The sequence below is a fragment of the Corylus avellana genome, chromosome 1 (assembly GCF_965113065.1).
Source record: "Corylus avellana chromosome 1, dhCorAvel1.hap1.2, whole genome shotgun sequence".
In the NCBI taxonomy this organism is placed as follows: Eukaryota; Viridiplantae; Streptophyta; class Magnoliopsida; order Fagales; family Betulaceae; genus Corylus; species Corylus avellana.
In genome coordinates this window covers 14,895,529-14,917,849 of record NC_142490.1, presented here as the reverse complement: position 1 = coordinate 14,917,849, position 22,321 = coordinate 14,895,529, and the positions used below count along the sequence as shown (strand labels likewise).

The following is a 22,321-nucleotide window of genomic DNA, read 5'->3' as shown; positions in this document are numbered from 1 at the left end:
AGACAAGGTAGTCGGATCGATCAGAGCACTCACCCTAGCATCTTTGGGCAAATTTGTATTTACCGATTGAATAGCAAATGTCGTTGGCTGTGGGATCCACCTATCCTTCCAAATGGATACTTTTCGCCCATCCCCAATCCTCCAAAAAGAGCCTGCGTGAAGTAGCTCTCTAGCCGAAAGGAAACTCCTCCATGCAAAAGAGGGCCGACTTCCAACCTTTGATTCCCAAAAGGACACCCTAGGAAAATATTTTGCTTTGATGATTCTTGCCGCTAAACTCTCCGGATTTTCCAACAACCGCCAACATTGCTTGGCTAGGAGAGCTTTATTAAAACAAACCAAATCTCTGAATCCCAAACCACCTTGAGATTTTGCCTTACTTAATTTCTCCCAACTCATCCAATGGATTCTCCTCTCCTTATCCTTTTGCCCCCACCAAAAATTTTGCATCAACTGATTTAACTCCTTACATAATTCTTTTGGGAGAAGAAAAATGCTCATACTGTAAGTGGGGATTGCTTGGATAACAGTTTTTAATAAAACCTCCTTCCCCGCCTGAGAGAGTAGTTTAGCTTTCCAATCGGTAATACGTTTCCTTACTCTATCTTTGATGTGCAGAAATTCCCGAGTCCGGGATTTACCAACAAGAGCTGGTAGGCCGAGGTACTTGTCAAATCTTTGGGAAGACCTAAACTATCCTTTGGGTCAATATCTTCCTCAAATTACTAAAATAATGTCAATATAGTTAGAGGGTGTTAATTCGTGTTTATATATGAAGTTTAAAGTAATTTATGTCAATCATAACTCGACCTATTTAATTAAATAGAGCAGACTCTCAATCTTAACTCGTTGAGTCGCTACAAAATGGTCAGCTCTAAATGTCACATGTCGGGTCATTTCAAAACATAAGTATAAGATTATATGTTAGAGCATTCTCAATGGAAGAGCCAAATATTACTTTTATCTAAAATATCTCTTCAAATGTTTAAAAAACCTCTCACATTAGATTAGCAAAAAAAAAATGTAAAATAGATATTTGATTGAAAGAGCTAAAAAAAAAAACTAAATGTAAAAGCACTTTTGAATTGAGTTATTTTATTTTTCATTGTTTCTCTTACATGTTTTCTCTTTTTTTTCCAAATATTTTCCTACTTTTTCTCTGCATGTTTTCTTTTTCCTAAATTTTTTTCCATTTTTCATTTCACAGAACTCTTTTTCCCAAAACCTTTCTTACTTTTAATAGTATTTTAATAGAATAGATAGAAATATAACTAATTAAATGTAGAGACATTTAAAAATGGCTTAACTAAACTAGATAAAAGTGAGTTTTGAGAAGTCATTTTACATAAAAATATGGCTCCTCCATTAGGAATGCTCTAATAATAAAGGTATTTTATGATTAAAATACCTCAGAAAAATAAAAAATGCTAGAGTTACAACCATTTTCACAAATAGAATTGCACGGATCAGGATCTCCTCCCATTATTGGAAGAAAATGAGAATCTCATATTCTCAATCCTGACCGTCCAATTTGATCAAATGGTCTACAGCTTGCCATGCGTTCCACTATAAATTAAATACTAAAATATTAAATAACTTTTAAAAAATAAATAAAAATTAAAAAAAAATCAAATCAAATAACAAAAAAATAATAAAAAAGCTGGGGTGGCCAACCACCCCAGACCGCCGTTCTAGGGTGGCCGAAGCCACCCCATGGCCCTTGGCGGTGGTTCGGCCACCTCCAAGGGCCAAAAAAATTTTGAAATTTTTTTGATTTAAACTTTGGGAGTGACCGAACCACCCCCAAAGACTATAAGGGTGGCTTCGGCCACCCCTTATAGCTAAACCCATTTTAAGAAAATAATGGGTTTAGCCCTTAGGGGTGGCCAATCCACCCCCAAGGTCCAAATTAAAAAAAAAAAATTAAATTAAATTTTTTTCGGCCTGGCCACCCCTAAACTCAATTGGGGTGGCCGGCATCCCTTATAGGGTGGCTGGCCACCCAGCTTTTTTATTATTATTTTTTATTTGATTTGATTTTTTTTATTATTTTAATGTTTATTTATTTTTTAAAAGTAAATTAATATTTTAATATTTAATTATTGTGGAACACTTGGCAAGCCGTAAACCATGGGATCAAATTGGAGATTAAGAATATGATTCTCATTTTCTCCCAATAATGGGAAGGGACCCTGATCCGAACTGCACAAGGTGACATGGCCACGTTGGTTTGTTTTTTTTTATTATTTCTTTTCTCAATTTTTGTTTTCTTCTTCCTTCTCTTTCTCTTTTCTCACCTGCGTCGGAGAGTGTGAGACGATAAGAGAGAGAGACTCGAGGGTTCACACTAACTCTAAAATCAAACCCGACAAAATTCTCAAAACCCATTAGGTTAGGATTAAGAAAATTGACACAAAAATCCTCCACAATTGAGACCTATAATCAAATGCTCACAAGAATCCATGGCTACCAAAATTAACACAAGAAAACCCAACTATAACTAAGAATTAAAAACAAAAGGGAACAATTTATACCCTTGAAGAACCCATTTTTCTGAAACTTCTCTCTCTCTAGCTCTTTGTCCCTCTGTCTCTGCTCATTTTCTTCCTCCCTGAAACTCTCTGCCCAGCTCTCTCTCTTCCCATCCTCACGCCATCTCTGTTTTCTCTCAAATCCCACTCTCTCCCTGCATCTCACTCTGCTCTGCCTTACGCCCATCTCTGTCGCCATCTCTGCTCCTTCACGTGCTCTCTTAACTCCGTCCCTCTCCCTCTCTTTCTAGGTCGTCTCTCTATCTCACTGCCTGTTCGTCTCTCCCTCAGTCCCAAAATTTTCTCTCTTCTCTCCTTGCGTCTCTCTCTCATCGTCTCACACTCTCCGTCACTCTCTGCAAATGGACAAAGGCAAATAGGAGCAGGTGAGAAAAGAGAAAGAGAAGGAAGAAGAAAACAAAAGAATGAGAAAAGAAAGAACACAAAAAAAAAAGAAAAAAAGCAAACCAACGTGGCCACGTCAGTTTGTTCAATTCTATTTGTGAAAATCGTTGTAACTCTAGCATTTCTCTTATGAAAAATATGTTATCCTCATGGGCCATGATATTAAGAACGCCGGCGTTTATGCATGCCAGGCTATTTATTATTTTTTAATAATTATAATAATAAAATATTATATTTTATTATTTTGAAATATCAAATTACCTCGACGTGCGTCACACCGAGCGTGATGTTTAACATCACCTTATCCTTATAGATAACATTAGAAGTAAGAATTATAATTTAAATATTAAAGATAAGTATTATCATTAGAGTAGTTTATTCTACTTATGCATTGTAAATGTTTATTTAATGACATGAAGCTCATTAATAAATTAAGAGAATTAATCACAAATCTTGTTTAAAAAAGAGTTTTAAGTTTCTTTAAAATCTAGAACCTAAAATCTATCATGTTACGTGCTTACAAAATTATTCACATAATATTATATAAATCAACTTTAACCAAACTATAAACTTATTTAACTAAACAGATCAGACACCCGAACTTTAAATTACAAAATCAATGATAAGTTTCTTTCATACATGTATTCTATGATCGATTCACTATGTTGAAAGGAAATGATCAATGATAATGAAAGTAATGTTTGCCAGCGTAGTCACTTTCTCATTCTCCCCCTCTATTAATTGGTGATTCACTTATAGGCAACCTCCTGCAGTACACACCTTCACAATGTATAGCTTTGTTAACTCCATCTATAACCCAATTCATCACTTCCCGATAAGACTTTTCACTCGAAGATTTGTAGGCATATATCATGCAACTTCTCCAGTGCATCGCCATAATCGGATTGGCAAGCCTCCAATCGCTGCTTATCCATTGGGTCTGTAATGCTTTCAAGAATTTTGGGGATTCTATCAATGGTTTCTTGTACAACGTCAAATTCGTCAATGTTCAAGGCAATGGAGAGGAGGGCTAGCCCATGTCTGTCAGCTGCCGGAGTACGTGGGTCATATATGGATATAAACTGTGGGGATCGAAACGAATCTGTAATTTAATATGAAGATCATATTAGATTGCCTATTGCTATTTTGCTATTGATTTTTCCTTTTAGGCAACATTGGTAAATCACAAACAATGATTGAAAAATGTTGAACTTTCCCATATAATCAATATTTATCAATCATCGGACCTTCTTTGATGTGAATTATAGAGAAATGCTACGAATTGTTTTGGTGTTCTCCTCCTAAGTGGATGAAGAGAACACCAAAACAATACCAAGAGAAACAGTAGCTTTCTCTTCTTCTTTTTTTTTTTTTTTTTTTTTTTTTCCCTCGAGTTAATCAATAATTTAAATCTTCTCCATTTCCTTTGGTCAATCTCACTCGAACAAACAAAAATATTTCCACTTCTATTGAAGGGATTACAAAAAATTTCAGCATGAAAGGATCACATTGGATTTTTCAATATGAAACGAAGATTATTTCACGACAATGGCACTACTATACATGTACGTACAACCCTTAAAGACAATTCTAAGCTTACAATACATTTTATATCGATTAACGTAATATATTTTAAATAATAACAATCGTAAAAAGTAACATTACTCTACGCACCTATTTCACAACCATTGGGAAGCCTACATTAAGCCGCTAATGGAGCCATCACATGCTGAACATAACCAGCCTCGATCGGAAAAAGCCACCAAGAATTGCTGAATCTTCACCATCAGGCACCGCCTCCTTATACTTTTTGTAGTCCAATGATTTGTCATTGTAAATCTCCCACCAATTCTTTACTAGCAACGTCTTTATGTCTTCTCTTAATTTGCATGCATGTTCTCTCCTCTCCCATCATATTTCCATGGCTTTAAACCCTAGTATATATTAGTGTACAAATGGAACAGTTTAACAATTGTTAACGGATCTAGAAATTCTCACCAATAAATTGTTTGGATTGCTAGTAATTCGACCCACAAATGCAAAAGACCCCTCTTAGGACATACTTACCTGCCCATGCAAGTTTTGGATACCTGACCATCTCTCAAACAGTAGTTTCTTATATTTATTACTTGAATTGGTAGACAATTGTTAACCGATGGAGTTTCTTAGCAATTCAACTAACAAATATGAAAGAGCTCTTATAAGACTTAACTACCCAAACAGATTTCTCTTATATTTGTTGTCTGAATTTAGTGTGAGAAAAACACTCACAGCAGCACAGAAGTGAATAACTTTGACTTTTTCTAGATCCACTTCCTAGTCCTCGTGGCGCCACAACATATGAAGAAGAAGATTGTAAAGTATAGGGATGGGCTAATAATTATCCCAAAAGAACATGTTCAAGAAGTCCTGCCAAATTAAACAAACATAATCCAGGAATAACCCATTAAACACGAGTACCAAACGAGCACTAAAAACTAGATTAATCGCAAAAACTTGCTTAGCACCGATCGACAATCGATTTTTGACAGTCAGTATATGGAATAAAAATATTGTTTTGACATCAGTTTAGTAAGCGATAGAAAAAAAAAAAACTTTTTTGTTTGTTAATTGATTGTTCAAATGAATTCTGAATTTTATCTAATAGGGTTCTTTGTTGTGCTCATCCAGCTGATTTGTAGTTATCATTTTGATATCTGTTCAAGAATTTACTTTTTTCTTTCCTTTCATTTATAAAGCATATGCTTTATGAATTCTGTACTTACAATTAAGAAATTTGATAAATTTTAATATAAAAATTTGTAACCGACTTAACCGACCACCAATTAACTTAAAAAGTCAAAACTATTACTTGCCAGTTAACCAACTTTCATGAATCGATAGGCAAAATTATTCCTACCGGCCGACACCAACTGAATCGATGCACACCCCTAATTTTTAGTTCATCTCTCCCTCTCTATATTTTTTTCTTTCAAATCAATCTATCATTAAATTGACTAAGACACGCAACTAGGCTAAACACTTCTTTTTTTAAAATAATAAATATCTCGAAATCGCTCAACCTCGATCTCTATTAGATCTTTATTTATATAAAAGGGTTGCTCAATCTCGATCTAAATAAAAGGTAGTCTTCATATATAGCAGCAGGTAGAACATCCTTCTCATTGACCATTACATTCAACCTCTTCTTTTTTGCCCAATTAGTTTACTCATTTAAGCATCAAAAATATCTCCCAACACACCCGACAAGAGAGAGAGAGAGAGAGAGAGAGAGAGAGTTGAAAACTCAAAATACATGTATTCATCACTCTAAATCACACATTATATACAGACCCAATTAACAGCCAACGACTCTTTAACAGTTTGGAAATCATGACTTAATCAAGCACCAACAAAAACATTAAAAAGGTCAAAGCCAAAAATCGAAACCTTATTCGCATCAAAATCTCTCCATCCATCCTTTTTAACTCTTTGCAGTTAACTCTAAATTAAGCCGCTGATGGCGCCGTCACATACTGAATCGCACAAGCCTCGGAAAGAGCAGACAAGAACGGCTGCATGTTCACCGCCTCCGCTTCCCCATTCGCCGCCATCGCCGGCGGCGGCGGTAGCTTCTTGTAGTCCAACGATTCATCATTGTAAATATCCCACCAATTCTTTACAAACATCTTTATATCCTCCCTCTGCATGTTTTCTTCTTTCCCTGTATACCTCCATGGCTTTGATCCCTGCAGGCATCATCATAATTATCCCACAAATCAAACCTATTAGGCTACATTAATTCATAATCAATACCATTACCATCACACAATTAAGTACACTCACCGCTGCACAGTAGTGAACAACTTTCACTTTCTCTATCTCCACATTTTCTGGGTGTCGCCACAACATAGCAAGCACTAGATTGTAATCCACAGGGATGGGCTTGTAAACATTCCTGAAGTACATGTTCAAAAAGTCCTGCCAAAACAATCATAATCCAACATATTTTCAGCACAACATATATATCTATATAGGAATATCCCATTAAACATAAACATATATAAAAAAGCAAGATTAATTGCAAAAACCTGCTCAGCAAATGAAGTAGGTGGTGTGACTTGTACGGTGTTCAAGAGGTCATGGCAGGTGGACAAACTGGGTTGGTACACAAACATGCCGGCGTTGAAGTAAAGGGACGGTGGCTGGCCCAACTCCGGTGGCCACGTCACCCTGTCAGGGCACTGCTGGCAGTACCCGATCTTGTACTGCAGCGTGTGACTCCATGTTTTCTCACAGAAGCAGTCCATCACGGCGTAGAAATACCCATCCGGCAGATCAAACAGGTGGTCGATGTTGTCAAACACCTGGATATCTCCGTCCAAGTAGATCATTTTACTGTACTCCACAAACTGCATCCAATACCAAATTATGGTTAAATTGCCTCGAAATTAATTAAACTGTAGTTTCAAGATTACCAAAATAACCTTATAGAAAAGAAAACCGGAAGAAAACAAGCAAACGAGGTTCCACACGAGTCCCCCATGCTAGATCGCCACGTGTAAGAACGGGAGACCCGGAGAACCCCCACGTGTAAAAAAGAAATAAAGACAGCTTATGCAAAGACCGCGTAACGTTAATATCTTTCTTCGTACCTCCCATATGCGTAGCTTGGAGTAGTTGATGACGTAATAGGCCATGGCGAACTGGGTCTGGCTTTCGGGCGGGTAAACGGGTTCGATCTCACGGACTATGCAGCCCTGTGACTCAAGGATCCGACGGTGCTCCTCAGGCACGTCGGGTAGCACCGCGACGACCAAAGGGTACGCCGTTTTGGTCTTCCTCAGCCCCTTGGCCAGGCCGACGACGCCCTTCACGTAGTCTGCGTTTCCGGCCAAGAAAGTCACGAAGGCCCGGCTTGGCTTCGTGACGGGTTTTACAGACGCTGGAAGGAGCTCAGGAGCCATGTCGAGGTCACGTGAGTCGCTCGTGGAGTGTGATATCTCTGAGAGAGAGAGAGAGAGAGCCTGTGTGTGAGTGAGAGAGCCGGGGGAGGTGTTCGTGTATATATAGAGGTGAAATGAAATGAAAATGAAAATGCAAGAGAAATTTCGGGTGGATTCGTTTATACAACTTGGGATGATATTGGGCTGTGTGCTTGCCACGTGTACATGTGAGGAGATCCAACGGTGGGTGGCGGGTTGCGGGAAGGTTCTGGAGATGGAAGAGACTGGAAGGTCCTTTAATTTGCTAAGATTGTGATGGGGTGGTGAAGGGTGATCGTCTGCGAGTATGACTCGGTGCTCACGTGAAGCTCACGTGAGTTACTATTAATTCACAACTTGGATTTTGTCACTACAAATACAATAGTTGCTATTTAAATTGGCCACTGTGTATTAATTAATTGTTGGTTTTTGTGTTAATTATTCGGTAAAGTCAATATTAGAGCAAATTTTACTGTTTCTTTCATGAGAGTTATCTCTGCCTTCTTGCGTGGGGGGTGCTTGAGAAGGAAGAAATGGTTTTCTCCTCCTATTTTTTGTCTCTACAGGCTAAATCTACGGCTTGTCCTTCACCATATTATATTGGTCCACGCACCTCACTACCTTCTTCCCTGCACCTCCTTTTGTTGTACTTGTGATAAAGTAAGCAACAATCAATATCTTTGTATGTATAATCTCTGAGACGCCTCTCTGTCGCCACTGGACGGAAGCTCTCCTTCGAAGGTTTTAGAATAGTTGAATAAGTACATGGAATGATTATTTTCACTCATGATTCAACAGGAAGAATGAGTGAACGATTTTAAAAACGAAAAAAATGATGAAATTCCCAATAATAAACCCAAAACAAAATTGTTACTGCAACATCACCCCCAAGTTAGTTCCTTTGCATGTGAACCACTTGACAAACAACCTTTATTAATGGAGACAATAAATTCTATGATATCCACGTCAACAGCTAAGGACAAAGCGACGGTTGAAACAATGTTTAAAAGTGTTATACTATAGTTCAAAATCAAACCAATAGAGATAAGGTTACTGAGCATGAGAGCAGTTGAAGATATTGTTATATCAAATCTATAGTTATCTTTAATTATTATACTGCAATTGTAAATCTATAAATATAGATTGAATAGAACATTATTGGTATCGATTGAACCAGTCTCAATTCATATTCTTATTTTGGTATTACAGCCTACTAGGGCTCATACTACTTACTTAATGACAAGGACAAAGAAAAATAAATACTGATTTGCACGTGAGAGACGGTATTGAAGAATAACCTCACGTACATTACTTGTAGACAAGACCTTAAACTGAGTTAATTTTGGCCCGATTATATAGTTTTCATCCAGCACTATTTTAATTGCTTTAGGACTTTGTTGATGGTGTTCTCAACCCCTCTCTTGTAATTTAATTTCTTTTTAATAAAGTCTTATCTAGAAAATAAATAAAAAAAGGTTCTACTTTTCTTCAAAATGTCATACATGCACCTTTGATGACGAATCATGGAGAAATGGGGCGGCAATGCTCAAGTCCGTGCACGGAACCTTCTCGGAGAAAGATTGCGAGCCACTTGCTGCTACGAGACGTCGGCTTGAAGCCCGACGTGGACTTAAAAACAAACTGTATAATTGGTTGAATTAATTTTACTTAAAATACATCAATTTAATTAGTCTAAAACTTGTTTTAATTTGTATTCCGTTTGTGATGGGAATGCTTACTTGATTAAAAATTTAGAGTAATATTCTTTGAAATAACTATACTTTTTTCAAACCATGGGGAAAAGTGGTGGTAACTGGTAAGATAAAATTAGTTTTTTCTTTTGAGAATATATCTTCTAATTCGAGCAAGGATAAAGTTTTCTATAAATTATGTTAGGTCTCGAGTTGAGCCGAGATCAAAATGCATTTCAAGCAACATCAAGATCGAATTGAAGTTTGGAAGATCTCGATTGGTTGATGCCTCGAATTAAGCTCGATCGATCGAGGATGTACAACAACTCCAATACTAAAAATCGAGACATTTGATTTTAAGATTCTGTCAAAGGTCTATCAACCCAATTAATTCAGAGTTTGGAAGCACTGCGGTGTAAGGTGAACGCGTCTTTTGTTGGGGGGTTATTAATTGGATATTTAGAGTTACAAATGTTTTGTAAGTAAGATCAACCTATAATATAAGTATTCTATATATAGTAGATACCTTTGGGGTTGATTGCCCCCCATAGTGGTTTTTATTTTAAAAAGTTCTTCAAAAGATTTCTACTTCGTTACCAAAATTTTTGTGTCACTTTTCTTTTATGTTTGCTTTGATTTTGGTATTGATATATGTGGTGTTTGGATTAAAATTTGATAATCTGAATTGTACGTGATTAAATTGAGATTTTTCTGAATTGTTAAACTTGGGGTCTAAATCAAAATTTTTAAATTATATTGGAACAAATTCCTACAGTTCCGTTTATTAAACTGACATATATATTTTTAGAATATTTGATTCTCACGTGCATTTTTAACAGATTAATTGAGCGTGTGATTTTCGGAGAAAAATTTATCTTAATCCAAATCAATTTAAAAAAAAAAACTTATTCTTTAAATAAAACAGAATTCAATTAAGAACCGATTTTGTGAACCAAATATATTTATCAAATTAAAAATATTAAAAGTCAATTTAAATTCATGTCCTTCAATTTGACACGTGTCCAAACATGGCCAAAAGTAAAGCCCCATAGGCCATACGTTATGGGTACATGGGGGCCACGATGAACAAATTACACGTGATTCTAACTTCTACGAGGTTCCACTCGACAGCATCAAATTCGTGACTGAGTTTTGCCATGTCATGGGTGTCAGCATCGAGAAATGCTAAATCTCTACTTAAAGGCTCAAGTTTAACTTTTGCCTTATTTTTTTATTAAAAAAAAAATTAAATATCAAATAAAAAAAAATGTGTGAATATAATAAAAATGACATTTTTACGAAGAAAAATATCACTTTGTATTTTTTAAAAAATACCAAATAAAAGAATGACCAAAAATAGATATTATTCATTCACACATTTTTTTTCATTTGATATTTAGTTTTTTTAAAAAAAAAAAATAAAAAAATAAGGCAAAAGTTAGACTTAAGTTGAGTGTCTAAGTAGCTTCATAGCACGCCGCGTGCTGTGTATCACTGTTCTTAAATTGAGTACCTATCATCCCACGTCAGTATCTTAGCTTTAAGTGTAAAATCATGACACTTGTCATATCAAAATTGGGCCCCATTGCCAGCGAGAACTTGTGGCCCATCTTCTTCATTCTTGAACTTTCCCATGCTTGACTTTAAATTTGCGAATCATTGAATAGGGTTGGTTCACTTTTTGCTGTTTAAGGACATTCCAGATCTCCAATTAGGAAAAAAAAAACAAAAGATGTTATCTCCACCTTTGAATCATTATCAGGTGTTTGCGGTGATGTTGGAAGAATCGCTTCGCCCTGGATACTCATTTTTCTAATGTGTGAAAACCCTAATTTAATACATGAAGCTCCATATTCTTGCTTTTTTTTGCAATCGAATTCGAATTAACCCTTGGTTATCTAGGGATAATTCGACTGTTTTTTCAACTTAACCTTCTATTAATTCCCTCAATTATTTAACAATCCTCGAAATAATTCTCAATTCAAAGAAACTCTTGTTTAGAGAAAATGTTGTTATTTGAGGCCATGATGTATTGACTTAAGTCGGTAATATTAAAGTCTTCAAGAGGTAGTTTAATCGGCTATGACCACGCCTAATGAAGCAGATGTCACTAATTCGAATCCTTCTCTCCCTTCTTGTGCGACATGTTAAAAAAAAAAAAAAAAAAAAGTCTGTAATATCATTATATCTGAATAGGATAAACTTGGAACACAGTAAATTATAATAAGGGCTATCTTAAACCTTCTACCAAACAACTAGAAATTCTACACCGAAACCGGAATAAGAGAATACCTTTGAGGGAATAGACCTATCTGTGCAATGGAATAGGAATACTACTAGTGGTGCAAGTGCAACCAAACGGCACCCTTCTTCCCTAATGAAATACAATCCAACCTCCCACTCTCAGTATCGAAGCCCAACCCGAGACCCGCCGCCGGTATCACAGTAACACCAGAACAACCTCCGCACACACGGCTTCCTCCCACCGCGGCACACTTCCTCTACCAGACCGCCGATACCGGAGAGAACGCCGCGGCACACTACCTCAATTGTGATTTTGTAGTTTGATTTTCTTTTGGGTAAGTGTTTTCAAAAAATCTTTAATTGAGTGGGTGAAATTGGGTAACGACTGATTGTTGAAGATTTCGGTTGGGGTGTTCTGTGAAACTGGGTTACACGTTCAGATTCTATAAATTATAAGCGTCGCCGCCGCCGCTGCCAACAACGTCAACAGCAGCGCCGATGGATCAAGATGTTTTAGTTGATAAAGACTTCCCCTTGTTTTCTAGACCGCCGAAACGCCCCAAACTGACTGCTGCAACCTCCACCACCGTCACCCAAAACCTTGAGGCGAAAACCCCGCATGTCGAAAAAGCAACAAACCTTGACGATGAAACTAGCACTACCACCACATTCGCTGACCTTGGCCTTGCTGAGTGGGCAGTGCGGACCTGCAAAGAGCTAGCAATGCGCAAACCCACACCAGTGCAATCCCACTGCATACCGAAGATTCTTGCAGGCCGTAATGTGCTCGGCGTTGCGCAGACGGGGAGCGGAAAAACTGCCGCTTTTGCGTTGCCTATGCTTCACCGACTTGCTGAATACCCTTTTGGGATCTTTGCACTCGTGGTGACTCCAACTCGGGAGCTGGCGTACCAGTTGGCCGAGCAATTTAGGGCGCTTGGCTCTTGCTTGAATTTGCGGTGTGCAGTGGTGGTTGGAGGAATGGACATGTTGACCCAGAAGCAGAGTTTGACAAGGAGGCCACATGTGGTTATTGCAACACCGGGGAGGATCAAGGTCTTGTTGGAAGATAATCCTGATATTCCTCCTTTGTTCTCCAATACTAAGGTATTCAATTTTGTTTTTGGTTTGGTTTTCTCAACTCAAATCTTAATCCAGTTGGCTCCATGGAACCTTTTTTCAAGTAATTGGGATTGGCCAAATAACTGTATTAATAACTCTAATTTGTTTGTGGTGAAAAAGCAGCATGATTCTATCCAATAGCAGGAAATTTCTTATTGTTGTGTTTGGAAGAATTTGCTAAATTTGAGGGGTTAGGAGACTGATGCATGTTAAAGGAGAATAATGTCAAGATGTATAGTATTTTGTAATTATGTGGAAACTATTGGGGAATCATCCTTGTACTTGGGCATTTGGGCATCTTGAAACTCAAGCGTTCATTCATTTGTGCTGAAAACCAGGATTAGTCCTTGAACTTCTTTTAGAACATTTGATTTAGGGATGGTAATTGTTATTTTCTTATGTTGACTATGAAAGAAAGGGTAATCAGATGTACTAAGGATCTTTAGTAAGAATGAAGTGGTGAAACCATTGACAAAAAGAAAACAGTAATATCAATTGTAACATCATTGAGTTGCATGGTCCACTCAAATGGGCCGCCGTTCTTCACAAATTCTGCTAGAATCACAGGTAAAGAGAGTTAATGTAAAGAGGATGGGAATAAAATTTAAAAATATTTATTTGCAGTGATACTGCCTATTATACTTTGAGTTGGGGTGGAGTCCGGAGAATTGGAGGATGGATTTATCAATCTTTCAGGCTAGCTTTCCGTTGAAAAAAAAAAACAGAAGACTTATTAGCTTCATTCATTCTTTTTTTCTAAGGTATAAAAGCACTACTTGCAGAATTTACTGGATTCTATATGCGCATGTACACTAGTGCATGAACTTCTCCTTTCTTCATTATTTTCATGAACTACTTACATTTATGTTCTTTTTGTTTCGTTTCAGTTCTTGGTTTTGGATGAAGCAGATAGAATTTTGGATGTTGGCTTTGAAGAGGAATTGAGAGTGGTGTTCCAGTATTTGCCAAAAAATCGACAAACTCTATTATTTTCTGCAACAATGACAAGTGAGCTAGAAACACTGCTTGAGCTTTCTTCTAATAAGGCATACTTCTATGAGGCATATGAAGGCTTTAAGACTGTTGACACTCTTAAGCAGCAGTATATTCCCATCCCCAAATATAAGAAGGAGCTTTATCTATACCACATTTTGTCTAAATTGGAGGATTTTGGTGTTCGGTCTGCGATCATATTTGTGTCCACCTGCAGGTATTATTTCCTTGAACAATGAAGTCTTACTTCTTGAAACTGTGGTTTGATGTTTGTATGTAGTTTATTAATTTTCTTTTGGATCATATCATATGTTGTTCCTTGGTATGTGCTACATGCTCTTTTGAGCTATTAGTTTAGATGACCCACCCATTTTTCATATTTTGTTTGCAATCCTTGGTGCTATTGGCATTCCTACTCTCTTTATCTTTCCCTATTTGTATATATAAGCGCAATGTCTTGAACCTTTCCATATGAATATATGCATATTTACTGAATCTCCTGGTATACTTTTATGTTTTTTTTTTTTTTTTTTTTTTTTTAGATAAGTAGTCAAAATATCATTAAAAATGTAAGGCACTTTCTAGTATACATGAAGTATGCAAGAGAAAACACTTAGCTAGTAGGAGCAAAAAAATCTAGGAAATCATGATAACTAATCACTAAAGAAGAAATAAAAGGAGTTGTCCAAAGATACAAAGTATTGAAGAATAAAGACTTAAGCTCCTCTAAAGTTCTTTCATGGTCCTCAAAACTTTTGTTGTTCCTTTCCCTTTATAAGCACCACAAAAGGTGCGGAGGCACCATCTTCCACACAACAACACTCCGAGTGATGCCGGCAATCCACCAACAAGCATATAAGTCAACTACTTGTCTAAGTATAACCCAGAACAGCCCAAGCTGACTGAAGAAAACATTCCATAGGGCATAAATAACCTCACAATTCCTTTTACACATGCAACACTTATCAACCACAATGACATGCCCCTTCCTAAGGCTGTCCATGGCAAGGATCTTCCCTAGGGCCCGGACTAAGCATAAAAGGCCGCCCTCAAAGGAACCTTAGTCCGCCAAACACTCTTTCAAGGAAGACAAAAGCCAACATTACAATTCATGACATTGGAGAAGGATTTAATGACAAACAACCTTCTTTTGGAGGGGACTCATCACAACTTGTCTTTACATTTCTGTCTCACTCTAACTAAATATATATATATATTTTTTTATAAGTAATTAAGATATCATTAAAAGCGTAAGGAGCCTCCTTATACACATGAAGTATACAAGAGAAGCCACCTAACTAGTAGGGGCAAAAAGAAGAAGAAAATCATTGTGACTGATCACCATAGAAGAAACATAAGCAGCTATCTAGAGGTACAAAGTATTGAAAAATAAAGACTTAATTTCCTCCAAAGTCCTCTTGCGGTCCTCAACTTCCAAAACCTAACCCACTGTGAAGAACGAGGCAAAGACAGTCACCCCCAATTATAAGCTGCTCTAGCAAAGCTCATGTTCTCCAAGTGAATGGCAACATAAACATCCTTTGCGCAGGCAATACCATATATAACTGGAAAGGCTTCCTTAAGGGCCATATCCTCACACCATAAATAATGCCAGAATTTAACCTTGGAGTCATCTCCCACTTCAAATCTGGTATGACTTGAAAACGTTCCTCTACTCCTCCTAATATTTTTACATAACTCCACCCCATATGCCCCAAGAGACTCATTAGAATACCACTCACCCCATGAACTATCAAATTTAGAGTCCACCACCACTCTCCACCAAGCCTTTCTCTCTATCCCATAGAGCCAAAGCCATTTTCCTAAGAGAGCACGAACATGAGCAGGTTCAGAATCCTAACCCTCCCTTAGAAATCGGTGAACAAACCTTGGATTAGCTTACCAAGTGATATTTGAACTCTTTGCCTAGACCCCACTTTTAAGGCATTCTAGTACTTATTATGTATCCTTGATCAGAACTTGCTTTCAGCAGCCGCCAATAGAAAAAGAAAAAAAATAATAATAAAAAAAAGAAGAAGAGCAAAGAGTATGATTTGCATTATGTGTTTGGATATGTGGTCCAAATAAATGAGACTTTAATAATACATTCCTACTTTGATGAAAGCTAAGTAGGTTTGCTGGTTCATTTTCCCTTGGTTGTCAAAAACTTCAGGCTTTGAAGTTGTTGACCCCTTGTATGAAAGCGCTGATTGTTTGAGTTGCACGGTGTATCCTATATATTCGTCTTGTGGATGACGTGGCTTCATAGAAATTGAAGCCTTCTCATGCAGATTCAGTTTGTTATTCCAGCTGTTATGGTCTGATACGAGCTGTACTTTCAAGTCATGTTGAACCTACCCTAAAAGTTTGCAAGTGGTTGAGGTTTATATTTGAAGCAATTTCTTGAGAGGCAGCTGCTTTGACACATCCTGGAAATTTTCTATATGTGTACTTTCAGTCTGGTGCAGTCCTATATGCAATGATCTGCAACCATTTCCATGAAGCAATTTTCCTGCGGAGGTGGTGACATTTTAATTTCCTAGAAATGCAATCTGATCCCATGAGTTGCATATGTAGTCTTTCAAACGCAATGAAGTGAACCATTTCCACTTTCCATACATAGTGCACTATTTAAGAAGACTATTGAATAACCATCGCTAAATAAGCAAAACCCTTATGTTTGTGCCTTCTGCACTATATACATTTAGAAATCGGCTCCTGCTGTAAATAGGCTAGAGAACCAATTATGCCATTAATTTTGTATACAATAGGTAATTGCCCACTTTGTTTTAGACTCTGCTTTGTACTCAGATAGTGTTTGGCATTGAACCTTGAGCTGAATGTAAATGATACACTTCTGCTGTCAGTGTGGTTGTCTGCTAAGACAAGATAAGGTCTCCTTGCCTCCCTCCCCCATGGCAAACAAAATATTAGAAGAAAGAAAGTTTTTTTTTTTTTTTAATGGAAATTTAGGTATCTTATACCCCTATAATTTGGCCTATGACCTATAATGGCAGGTATTTAGCAAAAATACTATATGACATTCAGTTTCACTCTTTGTTTAACTATCCAGTCTTAACATACAAGTCTTTATATGATATATATTATTTACACTTACACTTACAATAATTCACTATAATTGGGTGGGACATACATGTAGGTTTTCCTAGTCATGCTATTTTTCTCTGGTCACCTGATCCATTAAGAACTACGATGTTTCTGCGAGCAATAATTCCTTGCCTGTTTGTTACCTAGAAGTGTTAGCCAGTTGCCTATTGCTCGAACTTCCAGCTAGATCAAGTTTGATTGACAAAGCATTGTGCCAAAATTAGAGGCCTGTTGCTGTATATTGCAATTTATTTTTGGCTAATTTGATATTCAGCTCTGAACAATTTTAGCTGTTTTCACACTTGTGGCCTTCATTACAACTTCTTTAATTTCTTCTTTTTCCACGAATTTTGTTTACTCATCATAGTGTGCTCTTTAATTACTCTTTGTTTAACTATCCAGTCTTAACATACAAGTCTTTATATGATATATATTATTTACACTTACACTTACAATAATTCACTATAATTGGGTGGGACATACATGTAGGTTTTCCTAGTCATGCTATTTTTCTCTGGTCACCTGATCCATTAAGAACTACGATGTTTCTGCAAGCAATAATTCCTTGCCTGTTTGTTACCTAGAAGTGTTAGCCAGTTGCCTATTGCTCGAACTTCCAGCTAGATCAAGTTTGATTGACAAAGCATTGTGCCAAAATTAGAGGCCTGTTGCTGTATATTGCAATTTATTTTTGGCTAATTTGATATTCAGCTCTGAACAATTTGAGCTGTTTTCACACTTGTGGCCTTCATTACAACTTCTTTTGTTTCTTCTTTTTCCACGAATTTTGTTTACTCATCATAGTGTGCTCTTTAATTTCTTACCTATTGTCAACCAGGAAATCATTCAAAACATCATAACCATATCTTTTTCAGAGTATGATATGCTTGTTGCCTCCATGTGTCTTCGCAATGCATATCTATCAAAAAACAATTGTCTTTGCGATGCAAAGTTGTCCACGGTCAAATTAATTATGCATTTTTTTTTGTGTGGATCCAATATAGCTTCCATTATCAAAGTTTGAGGATAATAATAAAATTTATTGGTATATCCACCGTCAAATACCTCTCTTAAATATTGGTATATCCACCGTGTATGGGGGTTGCGCCCCTCTGCGCTCTTTTTATATATCATCATTACTTATCAAAAAAAAAAAAAATACCTCTCTTAAATATTGGAGTTTTATGAGTCATGTCATTTTATATTATGCCTGTGGAGATTTACAGTCCAAGTCATTCTACTATCCCATTGGCTATAGATATTTCCCTTGGTCTTTTTGGCTTTATCATGCATCTTTTCTTCTTAAGATCTTCGTACTTAGCATCTTCCCATCACCCAGCATTATATTGAATGTGTTGAATGATTTAAATCTTTTTTTTTTTTTTTTTTGTTCATCCTCATTTTAATGTAGTTAGAGTTGTTAGTGTCTGGAAACTAGTTATTTATTTCAATAAAGAACGTTTATAAGATTCGCATTGATCTCTCATCCATAATATGCAATTTTGTTCTTCATCGTAAAATTGTGTGCAGAACTTGTCACCGTTTGAGTTTATTACTGGAAGAGCTTGATCAGGAAGCAGCGGCACTGCATTCTTTTAAATCTCAGTCTCTAAGGCTTGCTGCCCTTCATCGATTCAAATCTGGACAAGTTCCTGTATTGCTTGCGACTGATGTTGCCGGTCGTGGTTTGGATATCCCTCTTGTTGATCTTGTCATTAACTACGATATTCCAAGGTTACTTCTCTTGACCAATTTTTGTTATTGTCAATTTCCTATAAGACATCTGTGCAATGGATTTAACTGCCAGCCAACTGCAGGTCTGCAAGAGACTATATTCATCGTGTAGGGCGTACTGCAAGAGCAGGCAGAGGAGGGCTGGCTCTGAGCTTTGTCTATCCGGTACGTGCTGAACATATTGCTAGAAATGATATATTCAAATGTATATGGAACTCTTTATGTTTCTTGGGGCACCTTTCGATCCTGCATAAATGCTGGAGAGGATCTTATGTAAAATCTAAATAGCAAAATTTATGTTGCGAAGGATTTTTCTTTTTTTCCAATGAATGCCTATTATCCTATATGCCACCATGTATTCGGGATGTTTTTATTGTTTGTCTTACCATATATGCCACTTGTGCTGCTGCAATTTGCACGTGTGCAATAATAAAAGTATCACTAATATTTAGTTAGCTAATATCCTCGTTTTTCTTTCTTTTTCCCTTTATCAAGTGTGTGGCCTTTTGTGTATACCTTGTGTGTACTTGGGTTGAACCCCCTTTGGTGCTTCTTTAGAAATTTATTATATATAAACTTCTGTAGATGTTACATTTTGCATCTTTCTGCTGACTACAGACCTTCAAGAGTATATGTAGATACTACTAAAATACGAAGCCCCCAATGAAGATACTACTGGATGCTTTTACATTGCATTTTTCAGGGAAAAAAAGAGAGAAGATTTTTGAATTCAATTGAGGATAGAGCTTAATTTGACATCTTCGAAAGGTTTTGTAACAGCCTTTTTTTAACTAGGGCTACAAATCGAGTTGGCCCAACCAATAGGGGTCTAGTTGGGTTTTTCCCATACCCCGTTGGTCGGTCAGGTTGGACAGGGAGAATTCCGATTCGGTTGGGTCGGGGGTCAGGTTTAGGGTGTCGATAAGCCCCACATAACCGATCCGACACAATATTATGTATAATTCTTACAATAAGATTTTTAAAGTTTTTTTCCTGGTCTTTTAACCTAACCTAACCTAACCCGATAAACTCCATTTCATTTCATTTACCCTTTCTTCGCGTGTTTCTTCTCTTCGCCCTTCTCTTCTTTACTAGCTGCTGCCACCATCTTCTCTGTTTGTGACCTAAGCACTAGATCTTTTAAAGGTTTTTTGGTCTTTTACCCTGGCTTGATTTTAGTACCGAGGAGTAGACACTAAAGGTGTAGGCTGCTGATGCAAGAGGATCAGGCATAATATTTGAAGAATATTTTGGAAATAAAATCAGTACAAGAAGATATTTCTTTGTCTACAAGAATTTTACTTTTTCTCCAAGTTTAGGGATATTTTTGTATTTTTATTTCTTTCTTTTTCTCCAAGTATTTTGCTTGGAAAGTACTCAAACTTAGCTGAATTATTTTGAAATTGAGTTTTGAAGTATCAATTAAATTTAAATTTTTAAAGTTATTTCACTGTTTGCTTATTTGGAATAACTAGGTTTTTTTCTTCCATATTTATTTATTTATTTTTTGAATTCACATTTCAATCTTAAATTCTTGATTTCTTTTGCTATCATACACTGTCATCAGATGCGCTTAAACTACCAAGCCAAACCAAATAATTATTTAAACAGACGAATTGTACTGAACAAAAATAAAACCTTGACGAAAAGTACAAACCAATGAGCTTTAGGTCAAATGGTACTTCCTTCCTTTAGCAAAGTGGAGGTTGAGGTCGTGGGTTCATGTCTAAACAGGTGCATAACTTACCAATGAAAAAAATATGCAAATTATGGAGTAGCCCTAATTCCTGAATCAGTGAATCAAAATAAAGCAGGTTTTAAAATTTCCTTTTTGCACACACGCACATATCTTATTTGTCTTTGACTAACAGTTCTTTTGAAGTCTATAGTGACTCTGTACTATAATCTTTTGTCCCTCAATGCTAGTGTTTCTCACTGCTGCCATAAAACTAGGTATATAGCCATTTGAAAATTCGTCTTCTTCTCTCTCTCTCTCGGCTAGTGAAGAACCAAATAGGTATATGAAACAGTACTCTTGTTTTGCTTACCTTTAATGTTTGGAATTTGCAGAATGAAGTTGTTCTCGTTCATGAAATCGAAGCTGTTCTTGGAAAACAAATGGAAAAGTTTGAGTGTAAAGAGAATGAAGTGCTTTCTAATATTACAAAGGTAAGTTCTCCTGGAACAATTTTTGGAGAAACTTCTAGATTAATAATGGCATTCTCACATTAGAAATAGATTGCTCCTCTTTCAGTTAATTTTTGGAGCTTTTAATAAGTGACATTTGCATAATGATTTGCTTATATTACTTTTCGTTGGCAATAAGATTTGAAAATCAAAGAAGAGCTTGCAAGATCTGAGAAGTAGTAGTTCTTCCAATCTGTGGCAATCTCACGTCTCCAATTTACATCATTCAATTACAAATAAGTAGATGATGGATACCATAGATTGTTTCATTTTGTTTATATCACTATTCAACTTCACTGAAAGCGTTGAACTTGTGGTCAATCAGATAGATGCCATTTTATAACTTCATGACTGTCATTTAGTCATATAATACCTAGAAACTTGTTTGAGGGTTATGCATGATCACTCAGTTTCCCAAGTGCATTAGAGTGGATAGTCAAATGGCTGTAGATGTATGATAATGTTGTTTAATTGATTTAATCTCTTGCTCTTACACACCCAATCTGGCATTTCTTTTTCTGACATGTCTGAACAAATCCTTAAATGTGAACATTTTCAGTGCTGAATTGAGAAACAAATCTGGTTTATCTTTTATTTCTGACGTCTGAAAACACGTGTGTGTGTGTGTGTGTGTGTGTATATACACAGACGGCTATATTATTTCAGATAATTGGCATGTATCCAGTATGTCTAAGCTATTATAGTTTTGTTTGTTACTTTGACTTCTCATTCATGGATGGGAAGTTTATTTGTTTGTCAATATCAAAATAGAGATCATATTTCATTGTGCTTATGCATTTCAACCTTAATATACAGGTTTCGAATGCCGGATGTGTGGCAAATATGAACATGGTGGATGATGGCTTTGAGGAGAAAGCAAAAGAACGCAAAAAACAGAAATTGAAAACCCTATCAGAGAAAGGATTATTGAAGAAAAGGAGTAAAAAGAGAAAAGGAGATAGATCTGCTAAATAGGTTGATAATTTTTGTGGTTCATCTTTGTATTTATCTTCTTCTATCACTGAGTGACAACTTATTAATTCGGATGTGAATCAAAATGGTGGAAGTTTTACTTCTGCCTCACTCTGAGAATGCTAATTGCATTGTTCTTTGGTGATTTTCTATATTATATTAGTCCAGGAAATGAAATGCATTATCTATATTATTGTTTTAAAGGACATATCTTGGAAGTGATTTTCCCTTCTAAACTAATAATAAAGGATATATTTGTTTGTTGGGCTAAGCACAACTCCCTGAAATTTAACAGACTAAAAAAAATATATTAATTTTATGTTATGGGGTTAATCACTTTTCGTTTTGGGGTGTGGACATTCAACAGTGG

General features: G+C 36.4%; 2 protein-coding genes across 2 annotated transcripts; one reads left to right on the top strand and one right to left on the bottom strand.

Moving 5' to 3' along the window:
- Nucleotides 1-6,214: 6,214 nt before the first annotated feature.
- Nucleotides 6,215-7,985, bottom strand: GOLS1 (galactinol synthase 1). The gene is made up of 4 exons (XM_059582177.2): nucleotides 7,571-7,985; nucleotides 7,007-7,327; nucleotides 6,762-6,896; nucleotides 6,215-6,664 (listed from the first exon to the last, which is right to left on the bottom strand). The coding sequence occupies exons 1-4, from the start codon at nucleotides 7,880-7,882 to the stop codon at nucleotides 6,425-6,427; spliced, it is 1,008 nt and encodes a 335-aa protein (XP_059438160.1). The 5' UTR covers nucleotides 7,883-7,985; the 3' UTR covers nucleotides 6,215-6,424.
- A 3,977-nt stretch (nucleotides 7,986-11,962) lies between these two features.
- On the top strand, nucleotides 11,963-22,103 carry RH36 (RNA helicase 36). The gene is made up of 6 exons (XM_059579747.2): nucleotides 11,963-12,942; nucleotides 13,845-14,167; nucleotides 18,589-18,792; nucleotides 18,876-18,957; nucleotides 20,863-20,961; nucleotides 21,796-22,103. Exons 1-6 carry the CDS (start codon nucleotides 12,334-12,336, stop codon nucleotides 21,952-21,954), a joined length of 1,476 nt encoding a protein of 491 aa, XP_059435730.2. The 5' UTR covers nucleotides 11,963-12,333; the 3' UTR covers nucleotides 21,955-22,103.
- The last annotated feature ends 218 nt before the right edge of the window (nucleotides 22,104-22,321 follow it).